The following is an 18084-nucleotide window of genomic DNA, read 5'->3' as shown; positions in this document are numbered from 1 at the left end:
AGGCTTCAAACAATTTATAATATTACTGATTCATATGAATAGTCTAACAGTGATGGGAATATATAAAACACAGTGGTAGGCATTAGAATGACTGTGTGATAGCATCAATTTGGTCAAGCTTCATTAAGATAACTTTGAAAATTAAAAAAAAATCAACATAAAGGTATATAAAACACAATTGTGAATTTTGTGGCCACAATATAGACAAAACAATTCCGACATTCATATGTTTCTACACTAAGTGGACAAACACTTTCATGTATCAAAAAGCAATGAAAATTTAAAAATAGTGATATCAACGCTTCATCCTTGAAATGTCTTTTATCTTTCTTTTATTAGTAACTAGTCTCTTATGCTCACAATACACTGCATTTATTCCCAGAAATCTTGAAACATTGGCAAATTACAGATTGCAAAAGTCAACATACCAGGCAAAGGATTTCCTGCTGCCTTACACTCCAGCTGGATGGGGTTGCTCATGACCACTGTCTCATTCAGCATCTTCCCTGCAGCCTCCAGGCTGGGGGGTTCTGCAAGAGGCCCCGACAGATAACTACCTCGTATGAGTAGGACAGTTAGACTGAAACTGTTTGCTCAGTGAAAATTATTATCTTTCCTTTCTTCCCTCCTTCTCCCCTTCCCTCCATCCTTTCCTCTCTTCTTTGTTGCTTTCTCATGTACACATTGCTATATTTAGAATAAAAGTAAGTAATACTATTAGGTAGAAGTGAAGAACAGGGTGAAAAACTGTTAATGGGTTTTCTGTATCATCCGTTTCTTTGTGCCAAGATAAGAAAATCCTTAAGATTGGGGACTAGTAGTACAAAGAAAGTTAAAACAAGATTTTTGAAAGTTCCAGTTAATCTGATTGTTCTGCTGATTAACTATTGCTACCAATAAGTGGTTTGCCCTATTAGATCTCTTCCAGTAAGAAAATTTTCATGTCTCAAGATATCATACTTTATATTGTACAATACTTTCTTCAATCATTTCAGAAAAATTAGAATTTTTACCTTTATGGATAGCTTTTTCTTGTAGTATAAAATTAATAGTAAAACAGTTCCAATCTTAAACACTCACTAATAATTCTAGTCAATTATTTAATGTACTTGCAAGATAGGAATTTGTAAAGTCTAATAGGCATAATGTAAAAAGAATAACAACTTGGAAGATTAATATTGTCAACAGTGTTCCAAGGATTATGGGAAGGAATACAGGATTAAAAAAAAACTTTCAGTCGAAATAAATAAAGGTTTTTGTCTTACTTAGAGATGATTTTGTAGATATAAATTAGCATCTGAAGTTTGCAAAAATATTTAAGTATTTGATAACTCATTTGCTGAACTGGGGAAGGCCACCCACATATAATCAATTAATGAATGAATTTATTCATCTACAAAAATATGACAGAAGGAAATGAGGAAAGAAAAAAACAAGAAAATGACCAGAGTAAATATGATGTGAAAAATAAAATCAAACATATACACCAAAATCATACATGTGAGGAAGTCCATTTCTCTGTTTTGTCTGACGACTTCTTAAAAACTCAACTTTTAAAATAGACTTGAAAATACTTTTATGGGTTAACAGTATTCTTTGAATAAACTCCAAGTACATAAATATACATACACATGCACACACATACACACATAATAAAAATAAAGGAAGTAACACCCAAGAAAATAAATTAAACCGAAAAGAAAGTTAGCAAAATTCAAAGGTGTTTTCTTTTTGACAAATTAAAATAAAGTCTGTCCTCAAAGGTAGACATCCTTGTGGGTCAGATCTGGAGCTTGTTTCCACAGATTTACCCTAAAACCCATTTGCCCTTCATTCCCTCAGTTGCTTTTGTATTCACCTAATTCCATGTGTTTGCCCTTCCTCTTTAAGTGCCCAACGTGTTTCTGTTTTGTACACTGAAGTCTGATTACCCATACTGTAATTAAGGAGAAATAAATCTTTAAATATGGGTATGTGATTTTTCCAATTGCAAAAGGAAAAATAACCAGTCCATGGCACATTCCTTCAGAACCTTTAATTACTTGCTTGAAACCATCTGGACTGACGTACTCATTGAAGGCTTTGACAGACAGAGCTGTTGCAGTAAAACATTATGGTGAGCAAAAGAAATATAAGAGGTGGGAAGTGGGTTGGTTATTTCTTACTTCATTAGAGAACTTGAAAAAAAAAGATTGAATTTCAGAAAGAATGGCAGAGTACGGACTTGGAAAATTCACTCCTCCATGAAAGAAACAGAATCAATGGAAAATCCTTAAAATCAAATTTTTCAAAGCTCTGGAAATTAACCAAACACTTGTAACAATCCAAGATGTGTTTATTTAAGGGGGAAAACCCCAGCTAAACCTCATTAAGAAGGTTGAGCTTGGTGGCATTTTAATGCACCCCGTTTCCATCACCTCTCCCTGGTCTTGTCAAAGCTGAAAACAGCTCCATACTCCTGGGGAGCAACACCAACTCTAGCAGACATCAGATAGAGTAGAGTAAACTCGCAATTGCTGAAAAGCACCATTCTGAGAGAACTGTCATTTGATTTGCCTGACCCTCCTACAAAATCCCCATTCCAAGTATTTGTCTTTATGTAATGTGACTCAGAATTCTCTCAGGGAAAATAAAATTTTCTCCAAGTGTGTGCTTTAACGTCTGCAAAAGTAGATGGTAGAATTTGTTCAGAAAGTCACTACATTAGTTTCTGTTGTTTCTATAATGAATGACCTCAAAGAGTTGGTAGCTTAAACAATGCAAACACAAAATTATCTTTTAGTTTTGTGGGTGAGAAGTTCTTCCCACACAGTCTCACTGAGTTAAAACCAAAGTGTCACCAGATTCAGTTTCCTTTCTGGAAGTTCAACAAAACAATCTGCCTGCCTTTGCCAATTTCTAGAATCCATTTCCTTGCCTTGGGGGCCTTTCTTCCATCTTCAGAGCCAGTTGGAGTGGGGGTGTAAGGCATCTATCATTCACCCTTTTCTACTTTTAATAACCCTTATGATTACATTGGGTCCTTCTAGTGTTTCAGGGACAATCTCTTGCTCAATGCCAGCTAATTACAACCTTAATTCCATTTGCAACCTGAATTTCCTTAAAAAGTAGCTGAATATATTTGCAAGTCCCAGGATTAAGATATGAACATTTTGGTGGATACAAGTACAGTAAGTTCCCAACTTACAAATATGTGAGTTGCAAACTTTCATAGGTATGAATGGACCTCACATTGTGAACATTTGTAGATGTCAGCAATCACAGAAGAAGCTCATGCGTCTTCTGGACATCGTCATAGTTGTGCTGCTGAGTGCTTCCTGCACAGTGCATTGGTGTACACCAGTACAGTGCTCAACTAGAGCTCTACATGTCCGCAAGTAAGAGGAAAAGCTGTGGTGATGTTGAGGGGGTTATTTGGAAGTGAAAAGCAATAACCATGGAAACAAAAGTGAAAATAAACAAAAGTAACTGTAAAAGTAAAAATAGTTTGTTTACACTATTTTTGAGTGTGTGTGGTTTTTTTTTTATACTTTACCTTATATATATGTGTCCAAGGTATATAAAACTCACCTTGTTGGACTTACAAATGTAATCATTTTACAAATGTTCTCCTGGAACAGAGATCATAAGTCAGGGCCTTACTATATTCCTCCTCCTCACCTAAGCAACTAAAAACCAGCAGCAACAATAACAGTAAAAACTATGGAGAGAGAAAGGTATAATCTCCAGAGCTGCCACATTTTATTATACAAAATCTCTACTTTTTTTCCAAAATACCAGATATGCAAAGAAACAAGAGAACATACATACATAGAAAAATCAGAATAAAAATGTCCATAGGAAAGCCTTACTTGATACATTTTTTTTTTTTTTGGTGTCAGAAGTCAAACTCAGGACCTTGTGCTCATAGGCACCGTACCACTGAGCTATATCACCAGACCACTTGATTGACTTTAAATCAGTTACTTTAAATATACTCCAAGCATGTCTATATTGTGCTTACTTATTAGACAAAGACTTTAAATCACCTATTTTTAAATATACATTCTAAGAATTACAGAAATCATTTCTAAAAAAACAGTGGAATTAGAACAATAACATCTCACTGTACAGAGAATGAATCAAAAGATAATTTAAAAAAGAAATAAATTCTGGAATTCAAAAGGTTTCAATAATAAATTTGAGCAGGAAGAAGACAAAAATTATTGAATTTGAAGACATTCAATTTTAAAAGCAACAAGAAAGAAAATAATTAAAAGAGGAAGAGATCCTCTGAGACTTGTAGGGTACCATCATGTGGAGCAACAGGAGAGAGAGAAAGCTACAGAAAGAATATTTGAAGACTTCATGGTGGAAACTCTCCCCAATTGAAAGAAGAATATTAATTTACACATCTAAGAAGTTTAACAGGTTGCAGGTTGGAACAACTCAAAGAAATCCACACCAAGACAACAGAATCCAAATTGTTAAAACCAAGGACAATGAATATTTTTATAATTAGTACATGTTTGCAGTACATGACTACATTCATTGTGAGAAGTTACTCCTTGTACATACCACATGTTGATTCTCTTTTTAATTCTCTCCCCTCACTCAATTCAGCAACAGAGAAGTGACTTATCATGCAAAAAAAAAAAAAATACTCAATACAGATTGTATCAAAAAACCAGTGTCAGTGGGATGACATTCGAAATGCAAGAAGAACATGACTATCTCTTTAAAATTCTCTATCCAGCAAATCTAGCCTTCAAAAATAAAGAAATCAAAACATTCCTACAAAAACAAAGAAAGAGAGAATGCGTTGCTAGCCAAATGCTCTACAAGAAATACTGGAGAGAGTCTTGGAGGCTGAAATGAAATAAGAACTAATGCATATAAAAAATAAAGAGGCAACTACAGAGATAAATAAAAGACAACAAAAATGTATTTTTTGCGATCGCTGATTGAAAATACAATAGTATAAATAATTATAAAATTGTTGATGGGCAGATGATAAAAAAGATGTAATCTGTGTAACAATGACAGCACAAAATAATGGGGAAGGGAAAGGGGCTATATAGTAGCACAATTTTTATGCTATTGAATTTAACTTGGTGTTAAACTATATTATTATTCATTAAGATGTCCCCTCTGATTCTCAAGATAACCTAAGTATAAAAAAGTATAAGAAGCAGATGGTACACAAGAAAGAATTCACTTACTGCAAGAAGAGCAGCAATAGAATGGAATAGCAAAAAATGATACAGTGCATGTAAAAATGTATAAAAAATGACAGACATATCATATTAGTAATTATTATATTGAATGTAAATGACTGAAAACTTCAATGAAAAGGCAGAGATTGAAAGCATGGATAAAAAAACTTATGATCCAACTACATGTTTACAAGAGAAATACTTCCGACTCAAAGATACAAACTGGTTGAGAGCAAAAGGATAGAAGAAGACACATGATATAAAAACCCAAAATAAACTAGACAACCTATACTATGTTAAAAATATACTTCCAGACAAATTATGTAGTTTTTAAGGAACTTTAAAGCCTTTTAATGATACAAAATATCGTCATCAAGAAGACATACACATTATAAATGTGTACATAAAACAAAAAGCCCCAATATACCTGGGACAAAAATTAACAGAATCAAAGAGAGAAACAATTCAGCAATAAATTTTGAGAATTCAGTGTCCCCTTTCCAATAATGAATACCACAGCTTATAAAGAATGAAAGACTTGGGCCACGGATACGGCACAATGGCACAAGCACCTGCCTAGCAAGCGCAAGGTCCTGTGTTCGATTCCCAATACAAAAAAAAACAAGGAAGAGTTGTACAACTCCACTGGTTCACATAGAATAATCCTCCAAATGATACCAGAAAACACACTGTTCACAAGAGAACATGAAACATTTTAAGGGACTGTATGTAAGGCATTAGCAAGTCTTGTTATATTTAAAAAGATTAAAATCATGACACATTTCTCTATTACAACAGAATGAAACTGTGACTCCATAATAAAAAATTGGAGGAAATTAAAATTAAGTAGAAATTAATTAATATATTTCTAAATACCCTATTGATTAGAGGGAAAGTTGTACAAGATATTAGATAAAACCTTTTGAGATGAATAGATAAAACCAATATACTAAAACTCATTGGGATGCAGATAAAGCAGAACTTACAGTGATGTGTGTAACTGTAAACACCTATATTTTAAAAGAAATATACAACCTGACTTGTACCTTAAGAAAACAGAAAAGAGTAAACTGAAAGCAAGTATAGGCAAGAATAAAAAAAGTGAGAGCACAGAAAAGTGTCTAGAAAAAAATAAAACCAAACATTTGTCAAAAAGATTAAGATAAAAAGATTTTAGCTAGAAACAGAGCACAGAAAAACAATAGAAAAAAATAACACAACCAAAAGCTGTTTTGTCAAAAAGATCATCAAGATAAAAAAGACTTTTGCTTGACTAACCAAAATAAACAAAAAAGAAAAGACCAAATTACTACATTCAAAAATGAAATAGGAATTACTAACAACCTGAATGAAATTTTTAAAAACGACTCTAAAGAAATATTGCAAACAATCGTGTGCCAACAAATTAGATAACCTAGATGATATGGAAAATTCTTAGAAAGGCAGAACTACTGAAACTAACTCAATGATAAATAAAAAATCTGAACAAACCTATAATCATAAAGAAATTTAATGAGTAGTCAAAAACTTCCCACAAAGAAAATAGCAGGCTGATATCACTTTATTAGTGAATCCTACCAAACTTTAAGAGTTAAAACCAGTTCTTCACAAACTCTTCCAAAACACAGAATCAAAGGAAAACTCTCAAGTCAGCCTATAAGATCTATGATAATTAACCAAAGATATTCCGTAAAAAGTAAATACACATGACAAAAATCATCAAATTTGCTACTGAGCTGCATATGGCAGGTTATAAAACAATTTATGCACCATGACTGAGGAGCATGTATCTCAGGAAGGCAGAGTTGGTTTAAGATATGAAAATAAATCTATATAGTGCACTGTATTAGTAAAATAAAGTTTGAAAAATGATCATCTCAGCACAGCTACAACAGGGATCTGACAAAATCCAAACCATTCCAGGTTAAAAAAAAAAACACTCATTAGTCCATGAATAGAAAAAAAACTTCTTCACCTTAATTAAGCCCATCTTTGGAAAACTCACAGCTAAAATCACATTTAATGGTTAACAATTTAAGTTTTCCCATAATACCAGGAACAAGACAACGATAATATTCCCACTATTTCTATGCAATATCGTACTATAGGTTCTACTCAGAATAGTTAGGAAATAAAAAACAAAAGAAAACAAATGTTATCCAGATCAAAAATGTCATCTTCCACAAAAAATCATCGAGCAACCAATGAGTTTAGCAAGGTTGTAAGACACTGGATGAGTAGGATCAATACATAAAATCATGTACATTTCTATATATAGTGATAAAAATCTGAAAGCAAAATTAATAAAACCGTTCCATTTACAATAACATTAAAATAAATATCCATAAATAAATAAATAAATATTCAAAAATAAATTTTACCAGATGCAAGGCTTTTAAACTAAAAACTCCAAAATATCACTGAAATAAATTGAAGAAATTAAGACTATCTAAGTAAATAGAAACCCATGTTTCTTAGAAGAATAAATATCATTATAATGGCGATATTCCTCTGACCTAAAGATTTCTGGTGGGATGAATTAGAATTAGGTAGTGACCTTCTGAAATTAGAGAGTGCTAATGATTATTTAACTTTGTAAATGTACTAGAGATCATTCAATTTTACACCCCAAAAAGGTGTATTTTCTAGTATGTGAATTCTATCTGTGATCCATATATAAACGATCATTAGCTTAGAATTTTAAATGCTCAATTTAAGAATCAATCAAAGACGAAGCTGCTCCCATGATTGACCTACAAAAATCCCTTATAAAAATAAAACAAAGAATTTGATTTGTTGGTCTTTGAATTTCAACATAATTTTAATTTATGGTTTTGGGAGATTAAAGAAGCCAATTGTGTTTTTTCTTTTTTCTATTCCAAAGAGTTAAAAACAAAAGTTACTTTTTTTTTATTAAAATGGTTTTCATTAAGTCTTCTCAGTCAGACTGAGCAAATGCAATAATCTTGGCTGAGTGTTTCAAGTGTCCTCAGAGTAGCCACCACTTAAAACAAATGGTCTGGACATGTCAAGTAACTAAATATCTGGTATCCAAATAAGGAGCTGAAGACCAATGGTCTCCCAATGACAGGCTGCTCTTTGGGTATGATTACTAGCACCTGGAACTGACAGGCAACAGTAGACTGCAATGTAAATCAATAAAAATAAGAAAAATCTACTTTTTAGGTAAAAAGTAACCATTTCTTTCTAAGTACTTAAAAAGTCTTGAATATAGAACAATGTTCTCGACAGAATATCAGTAAAGTCATGATAGCTTATGTTAACAATGAGATTTCTGCAGAGATCTCCACGCAGAAAGGTGAATTCATTTAGCTTATTGCATTTGTTTTCTTTTCCCCAAAACACTGCATTGTATATTATGCCAAAATCACATCTTCTTGACACAGTGGGAGGTAGACTCTGCTTATTCATCTCATCACTGAGAGTATGAATTGTCTCTTTGCAATCATGGTTAAATTTGGATTAACACATCACTGCTCTAAAAATGATTTAGGGAAGTTAATTCTCTCCTGTCCACCAAAATTAGGAAGGAGCGGTAACTGGAGTCAGCTACAACACAAGACAGTCTAGTAGAGTCTTGAACTAAGCCTATACATTAAGACAAAAAAAGAAGGAGAAAGTGGAGGAGGAGAGGGGAAGCAGGAGGAGAAGACAGCAGAGGGGAGTGGGGAAGGGAGAGGAGAAGGAAGAAGAGGAGGAGGACCAGGGGGAGGAGGAGGAGGAGGACCAGGAGGAGTTGTTCCCTACAACATTTCCCAGTCTCCTTTAGGCCATAAGTGAGTTACTAAACAAAACAGAAATAAGGCAGAAACCTTTTTTTCAGTGGGCGTTTGCAGATGTTAGCCAAACACTTTTAAAAACTAAAAACTTTTGAAAAATAAAATAAAAGTAATGGGTGCTCTACTAATGCTTTTACCAGATAACTCATACAGACCCACAAGGGGTCAAAGGCAGCAGGACTTTGGGTATATTTGTTAAAATGGTGCAGTAAAAACGACCAGGAGCCAAACATCTGTTTTGCCAGAAGAGTGTTCATGCTACCATTTACAGATGCTGACTGAAAGCCAGGAACCATAGATTTCCATGGGTAGTTTTTCATTTAATCCTCACACAACCCCCATGACTATGAGATATTATTATCATTATCTTTTCCATTTTACAGATGAATGCTGTAAGTTTTAGATAATTAACATCTAAGCATAATAATCTGCAGGCAATAATTGACAGCATAAAAACCAAATTTGAAGCCTATTCTTTCAGCTATATTTTATTTCTTCTGGTAGTTTCACCTTGTTTGTTTTTTTCCTAGGAAGTAATTATGTGCAGATGAAATGAATGTTTCAGTTATTAGATCCCAAATAGTCATTTGCTTGTGGAAACATCTGCCTCACTTGGCAAATATTTAAGGTTTAGATATAATTTCATAGTTTGGTTTAAAGAATAAAAACTTCCAGAATTATGAAACTTTGATGATGAAAAAGACCACCTACTGGGGCTCCTGCCTTTTAAAATAGACATAACTCCTCCCTGGAAATTTCCATGAGAATATTTCTCTTCTTATGATCATGACTTGGTCTTCTTGTCCAAGAGACCATGAACCCTTAGTTCAGCTATTGGAAACATTATTTTTCATGATTGAGAAGAATGGCAGTATCTAAGATCTTTTTATAAGAAAGGAAAATATTATACCATTGGAATGCTGAGCATTTTAGGATTGAATATTTTGGATGACAACTCTAGTGTCTTTTTGCTGCATGTGTTACCCATCAATAAAGACTGGGAATAAAATAATTCTGAACATCAAAAGAAACCAACGGGTTAGTTAAATAAATTTGTAACAGATAAATAACAACTGCATGCCTATAGTTTTGTCAGTGTCTTTTTTGATGTATATAGCTAGAATGGACATAATACTTTGGAGCCAATTTGGAGAGTAAGACATACTACTGCCTCTTTTGTTCCTCATCCAATAACTTCTACTACAGACCCCTAATACCAATTCACTGATTTATGAAACTGAATTAGCATATCTACAGAAACTGGAAAAATTCAAATAATACTCAAGTATTTCAAAATGTGCACTCTTTGAGTCATGTTTTTCACACTGTACTCTTATATAAGTTTTTATATTAATTTGTCCTTTACAACCTCTGAAGTCATTCTAAAGTCTTTCATTAACAAATTTCTTAGAAATTCATATGTCTTCTAAACATCCCCACATATCACTGAAGCTATTAATACAAATATTGAAAAGGACAAAGGCAAATTTGAAGTCCCATATATCCAGTGTAACACGGCTCTCATGAACACCAAGATGAGATGCAGTTTTCTATCTAGATACCACTCACACGCACTTAGCCAACCATTGCCTCCAGAAAGTATTAGATTAGAAGTTCAGTGTTAAATTAGAAGCTCACTTCATCGTTTATTCTCCTGGTAGGGAGATGAGTTGTTATCTAGACAAATCAAGGCCATATTAGATGAAATGTTTTAAGCTACTACAATATGTGACATCCATTCTGCAACTTGTATCAAGAACATTGTTTTATATGCTCCAATCAGTTTGGCAGCTTTTTTAAAAAGACATCTTCAATGACTAATTTTCTGTTTCTCTTTTTCACATCACTGTGGGTATTTTCTAGCTGGTTCCTCTTCTCTTTGATGATTTCCAGGTAGATGTGCACCTTAATTACACCTCCTGAGAGCCAACATTTTGTTACCACATTCAGACCACAGGTTTACAGAGTTGTGTTTTCTTGGTATCAGTATCCTGTTTTTCCTCTTCTGTTATTGCTCTTGGTGGAACACTTCATTTCTTTCAGACTCTGGTTTTGCATTAATATTGACTACAATTATAGGTCTATAAATCAATCTTTAGTGCATGGCTGAAGATGTCTTCAAATACCATGCACATTGGTATGGCAATTTTATATGGAGTTTTGTTATGGAAGTTAAACTAGGCACTAAAGGGATAATTAGTGCAGTAGTAAATGTGCAGATAAACAAATTTATTACTTTTATTGGGAGTTGCACCAATTTTTTGATTCCTAAGACCAATAGAATACTTCTTCCCTATAAAGTTAAGAAAGCCATATTTATTAATTATGAAATGTGGAATTAGCAGTTTCAGCATTCTCTTTTTTGGGTAAATAAGATTTCATCTTCTATTGTTAGATCCACAATCTAACATTTTAGTTAAACTATAATTACAGTACAAACTTCCGAGGATGATTTTAGGATTAAGGGTGAAGAGGAGAAGTGGAATCATATGAAGGGTTGTGAGAGTTTTCTCGAGTAAATGTTGGAATTATATTAGTACTGTGATATGGTAATTTTCCTTGTTGTGTTGAAATTGATGTGGAAAGTGAATAGAGAGCTGTAATTAGGATATTAAGTTCTATGAGAGTAATCGTAAGGTTGCATCAGGAGAAAAGTGATATAATAATGGATAATTCTCTAATCAAGTTATTAATGGGTGGGAGGGCAAGGTGAGTTAAACTGGATAGGACTCATAATATTTATATTAGTGGATATTAATTAAAGTACATTAGAAAAGCTATTTTTGGAGATCTAAGGGGTGGGCTCAAGGAGCTGTGTTTTTAATATGGAAGGAGAAGAAATGGAGCCTCGGGAGGGAAATCAGGATAGAGAAGAGAAAGTCCAACACACTCTTAGATGAAGGCAGAAGTCTACATGGACTCTGGAGACAGCTATCAAAGAGAACTAGGGAGACACAGGTAGTCTCATGAAGAACAAGATAAACTCAAGCACTGTAATTTAAGCGCCAACAGCATCAAACTGTCCTCAACTTGCTAATCATGCTGAGCTAACTCAGAATGGTTCCATTCAGGTGGTGTCCTTCAAATTAATAACTCAGCAAAAGAATAAAGGTCCTTTTAAGGGACATGGTTTTATGTGTTGTAAATATGGTTAAACTAGGTGTTTGTATTTACAGAACTGGAGAAAGTACATTGACTTTTAAAGGAACATGTATGGGACTGGTACTAAATCTTAACCTTATGATCAAAATAAAATGTAATATGCAAAGAAGCAAATTAGAAGAATGCAATATCCAAATGAGTTTCTTTCATCCACTTTCTATATGCTTTCTATTTTGTTAACACTACTTTACTATCTGCTATGTACCAGGAATTAAATTAGGTGCTGGAGCATCATTCTAGGTTCAATTTCTTGGCAAATATGGAGCAAGTACAAGAAGGGAGGGAGGAAAGAAGGAAGGAAGGAAGGAGGGAGGGAGGGAGGCAAGGAGGATTGACTAAGCAGTCATATGAATTAGAGAAAATAAATAATGTATACATACAGATGTTGGATAGTTTTATGCAAATATCCTGGCTAAATTAGGAAAGCCAAAGTCTCCAGTTCTCAGCAGATTTGCTGTGCCTCTAGAGATCTAAAGTTCTATAATATTAGGGACTTGTTCCACTGACACCGGAATTTTTATTAAAGCATGTAGGAGAAGATTTTAAATCAGGAGGACCACCTAATAATGCAGTACTTCTTCTAAGCAGGCAACAGCATACAGAAAACTTACAGATAATGAACATAACAGCTAATTTAAAATACAGCATTAGTATTTTTATGGGGGCCTGCACATCCTGTTTGATAACCTGAAAACTGAAGATCTTAATACCAACAATTATGATGACAATACGCCTTACCTAGGCTTTTTTCAGGTGAACTAAAACACTCATTTGTTTTATATTGTAATTCAATAAAAATGAGCCCATCCATCATGTTTTTACAAAGCCATAAAAATGCTTTTGTTGAGAAGTGGAAATTACATTACCGTGCACATGCAATTGAGTGTGCTGTTGGGTTTCTCCAGCGGCATTGGTAGCCACACATGTGTATCTGCCAGCATCTTCTAGCAGGGCTTTGGCAATGTGCAGAACTCGACCAGAGGACTGTATCTAATTAGGAGCAGAAAGCAGGGCAGCATTTTGTACTTTGTATTTGGACTTGGAAATATTCACCGAGATAGAAAAATTCATTTAAATTTTTAATACTTAATCATATCTTTATGCCACTATCTTAATTACCTCTTGATGGATCAGAGGTAAATCACTGCATCATGCATAAGAAAATTGTCTAACTTCATTGACAAGTTTATTCTTATTCACTGGGAAATACAAAATAAAATAACCGAAGGATTAGCCTGCTGGTATAGTCATAAAACTTCACTGAATAAAATATTTTCACACTGAACTATGAAGAATGCGATGAAAATTTAAGCTATTTGAAAAAACGTGGTCGCATTAATATAACACTTCATAAATAGTTTTAAAACAACAATCTTTTTTGATTAAATTGTCATGGGGTCCAGAAAAACAATATAATTTATAAAATATGAGCAATAAGAATGCTGATAAATCTTTCTGACTGTTTTTCCTTATTTTCCTCTTAAATCCATTGCAACTGACCTCCACCATTTTGAAGCTGGTAATTCAGAGGTTACTCTTTGAAACCTATTGTTCTGAGGTCAACATTAATTTCCAATCACAATATCAAGTACCCTATATATTAATTTCATATCCTTTCCTGATGCCTAGCTAAAGCTAAAGTCAACCACACGGTTGACTACCTACTCACTGAAACTCTATGTGCTCTAAGAATTAAAGATATAGCATTTCCTCAGTTCTTATTTTGACTTTCTTAGGAGATTAGTTTACAGAATCTGCCTCCTCTTTCTGTCTTAAGGAAATTTAGCTCTTTCGTAGTTTTCAGCCAAATTCATGGCATTACTGGAAAATCCTATCCAGACTGTTAAATCTACACTGGTAGCCTGCACTTCTCTCTTGAATTCTACATTTGCAGTTCCAGCTCTCTGCTGGACAGGTTAGTACATGAAATTTAACCTATCCAGAATTAAGCTCATAATTTTTTTCCATGTATCTCTTAAAACCTACTGTTCATTGCAATTTTACAGTCTTGTTTCATGGCAATCACTATTTTTCCAGTCCTCTAGATTTTGGAGCCCACTTTGACTCCTATTAATTGCACCATTGACTGTTTTTCAGATTCCCCGTTTTCCATTTCCAGAGCCACTGTGGGATTATAATGGCTTTCTAACTGATGTTCCAGTGTCTCTAACCTCCCCAATTGTTAATCTATCTTACACACCATTGCCAGAATCATTTGTTTAAAATGGAAATTTGATCTTTTTACCAGTCCCTCTCCTAACCTCATTCATGGCTCCCCACCTTGCCCAGAATGAAATCCAAACTCAGCATAGCTCACTACACTCTGACCCCAAAGGATCTCTCCAGAATGCCGTGTAAATTCCCACTTAACCTATTTTCCAGCCATCCTGTGCTAGACATGCTAAGCAACACATTCATACATTTGTATCCACCCGTGTAACTTTGCGCATGGCCTCTAGATGCCATGATTTCTTAGGGCTCTGAACTAAGTTCTCTTTTCTTTTTTGCCTACTCATTATCTCCCCTTTGGATTAACTCATCTTTGCTCAAGTTTTCAAATATCATCAGTGGACCAATATCTCCAACCAGGAGTCTGGTTGAGGTCCATGACCACATAGTCCATCATCTACTGACATCACTGCTTTATCTCACTGTCACCTCAACTCCAAATCTAAAACCCAAATCATAGCTCTTCTCACCTTCACACTGCCCTCTTCCAAAGTATCCCACCTTACTGGATGGCAGTACTGTTCATACAGTTATGTAGGTTAGAGTCCTAGGAGCCTTCCTTGACACATTCTTTTCCCCCACCTCTCATAAGCAATCTTTCACATACCGCAAGGATCTGACTAACTCTAGAATCTATCCAAGCATCCTCATTCCCATGGCCAGCATGTGAATCCAAATTTCTATCTGTCTCTCCTAGACAAATACAAATAGATCCTAATTGATTTTACATATCTACTCTTTGATCCACCAGTTTATTTCTTGGAAGATTTCCAGATGACTATCATCTTGTACCACATAACAATGTTTTGGTCAATGCTGGACTACATATGTGATGGTAAGTACGATACAGCCAAGGTGTGACGTAAGCTGTATCATCCATGTTTGTGTAAATGATGTTTGTGCAATGGTCAAATTGCCCTAATGGTGCATTTCCTAGAATATATCTCCATCATTGAGTGACACATAACTATACATACAATGAAAACTGATCATGTCACTTCCCTTAAAATGCCTCAAAATCTTTGTATTGCTTTAAAATAAACAAAATTATTAACATTAGATAAGTGCTTCCTACTTCTTTTCAGTCTTCTCCAGTGTCACCTTTCTTTGTCTCTTCTCCTCAGCCCACTGGCTTGCTTTCAGGTCCTCAAGAGGTGTCATACCTTAAGTTCTTTCTCCTTGCACAGCTTCTTTGCAATTGTATTTTCAGTTCTTTTCATTAGTTCACCCATTTAATGCCCACATATCCTTCAGCACTCTGCTCGGAGTGCTTCTCCCTAAACTTTCCCCATACTCAAAAGCTGTCCTCATACTTAGGCCTTTCTAGTTTCTCTTAAAACACTGCTCATCACAGCTTATAATTCTGTTTGTGTGGCTGCATGGTAGATATCCATCTTCCAGTGAGGGCCACATACAGGATTTCTCACTGGCACAAAGGTTTGAGATTAGTTCCACTGGATTCGATATGGGAAAAAGTGAGCAGATGTCCATCATTTCATCCGGGAAAAGAACTCAAGCTATCTCTCCTATTGAGAACCTACTATAAGTAAAATTTAAGTCCATAATAATCAATTATCTCAGTTTAGCAAAATCAATTAATTCTAATCTCAAATGTATCACTTAGATTACCTAGGCTTGAAATTTATTATAAATCCACCTACCTACTAGTTCAAGGACTTTGTATTGAAACGGTCATGTGCATGGGACTATCCTAAGTAGGAAGAACACAGAAGTGAATTCATTCGTAGATTCAGTTTTTTCCTCTCAAAGCTCATAAACTAGTTTTTTTTTTTTTTTTTTTTAAAGAAATGCTTTTCTAGACTTATTTCTCTATAGCTCCACCTTCGTCTTAGTCTGTGGTGAACATACAGGGATATACCGGCTTGTCAACGGACATTATTTATCCATGAGATACCAATGCTGGGAAAGCTAACTTAGGCATACATCAAAATGGTAGAATACCAACTAGTTAATATCTGTATCATTGTTCAGGTTATTTAATCTGTATTCAATTCCATTTTTAAAAAACTTTAAGGAAAACACATATTGTTCTTTTCTGTTCTGTTTGCAGGGCTGGGAATCAAATCCAGAGTCTCATGCATGGCAGGTAAGCACCCCACTTAATAACTTTTCTACAAAACATGTTCAACAGGAACATCTACAATTAAGCGAGAATAATGTGATAATTTCAGGGAGATCTATATGCTTTCTCCATTTGGGCCTGGTACTATTTATACTTACTTGGAGGTTTCCTTGGGCAGTGTTCACAGGTTGGTCATCTTTTAACCATGTAATGGATGGATTTGGAATGCCATTGGCTATACACTGTAAGGTGACAGGCTTGTATTTCACAACAGCTTTCTCAGAAAGGCCTGACGCCTTGATTGTTGGAGGAACTAGAAACAAGGAAGGGGTAGGAGGAAAACCATAACCAGTTAGTTCAAACCTTGAAAAAAATGTATGAAATAATCTGAAACTTTAAACTTTAGAATATAAGAGGAACCCTTGTTTTAACAAACAAAGTAATTTCATCTAGTGCATTAAATTTATAATTTTTAGGATTTTTATACATTAGTAATCTCTTAACTATAGATCTCCATTTTTCCAAATAAGCAAAATGTATTTGTGGTTACTGAAATTCAACACGTACATCTGACTTACACCTTTTGTAGCATTTTCCCCATCACTAACACCTCTGCCTTTTTCTAGAATCCACTAAATCAGATAAAGAACCCAGTAGTATTTCTACCACATGATTTTGTCCCAGCATGGTTGACTGAAACTGGGCTGGTAGCTTGATTTGAACTGGAGTGCTACATTCTCCCCCTGCGGAACTGAGACTGGAAAACAGGATTATCTGTATTTCATCATGGGGCACTGCGCTAAAAAGGCTAGAAAACAAGTCTGCCAAGGTAGGGGAAGAATGTAGTTAACAATCGTAGATAACTCTAGTGGCGTCCAAATGGCTCTCCAGCTTCTTGTTCCAGTTCTTTCCTCTCCAGTTCTGCTGGCAAATAAAACACACAAGACACTGGCAGAGACTTGCTTCTGTCATTAGATGAACAGTTATAATCCTAATGTTCCAGTGCTGTGAACACACTTACATGCCCTGTATCCTGAAATTACACCCTCAGCCTCCATTTCTGGAAATTATTCAATAACCACTCTTCCTTGGGCTAAACACTTAAATGCTGACATAACCCTTTTCTGTGGAAGTTGCCTGTTCTATCCAATTTGGTCCTGCCCTCAGAACTGCCAATCCAAGTGCAATATATACTTCTTAACATTTAGTTCTGTCTAGATATATTTACATCTGAGCCTGCCAGTAAAATGATTTAAAATCTGCTATTATTTAACTCAAACGTATATTGGTCACATTATTTCCCACAACTCAAGATATATCCAGGTTACTGAGCTACAGTGAGATTTAGATAATGAAAGAATGTGTAAGTTACTTTCAAATGCAATTCTCCTGTCCCTTCTTTAGCTTACCATGGACAGTCACTTCAAATTCCTTCCTGTGGTCTCCAGCGGTGTTTGTTGCCACACACTGATAAAGGCCTATGTCTGACATTTGAGCCTGAGCAATAACCAGTTTGCGTCCATTTAGTAAAACCTTAAATCCGTCTCTTTCGTCAATTAGCTGACCATCCTTCAGCCACCTATAGAAAAAGGAAAAAAAGAGTCTGGATATGGAT

General features: G+C 34.7%; 1 protein-coding gene across 3 annotated transcripts in view; it reads right to left on the bottom strand.

Annotated features, from left to right (window-relative positions):
* Positions 1–18084, bottom strand: part of Hmcn1 (hemicentin 1) — a 393676-nt gene that overhangs the window by 137502 nt on the left and 238090 nt on the right. For all 3 annotated transcript variants that reach the window (XM_005375081.2, XM_013521738.1, XM_013521742.1), the window contains 4 exons: positions 17879–18048; positions 16628–16782; positions 13024–13147; positions 429–530 (listed from right to left, as the gene is read on the bottom strand). In XM_005375081.2, coding sequence (XP_005375138.1) covers positions 429–530; positions 13024–13147; positions 16628–16782; positions 17879–18048 — 551 coding nt within the window. The remainder of the gene's footprint in view (positions 1–428; positions 531–13023; positions 13148–16627; positions 16783–17878; positions 18049–18084) is intronic.

The sequence above is a fragment of the Chinchilla lanigera genome, unplaced genomic scaffold, assembly GCF_000276665.1.
Source record: "Chinchilla lanigera isolate Chin_1 unplaced genomic scaffold, ChiLan1.0 scaffold00005, whole genome shotgun sequence".
In the NCBI taxonomy this organism is placed as follows: Eukaryota; Metazoa; Chordata; class Mammalia; order Rodentia; family Chinchillidae; genus Chinchilla; species Chinchilla lanigera.
The sequence above is the reverse complement of the archived record's forward strand: the minus strand, read 5'-3'. Positions and strand labels throughout refer to the sequence as shown.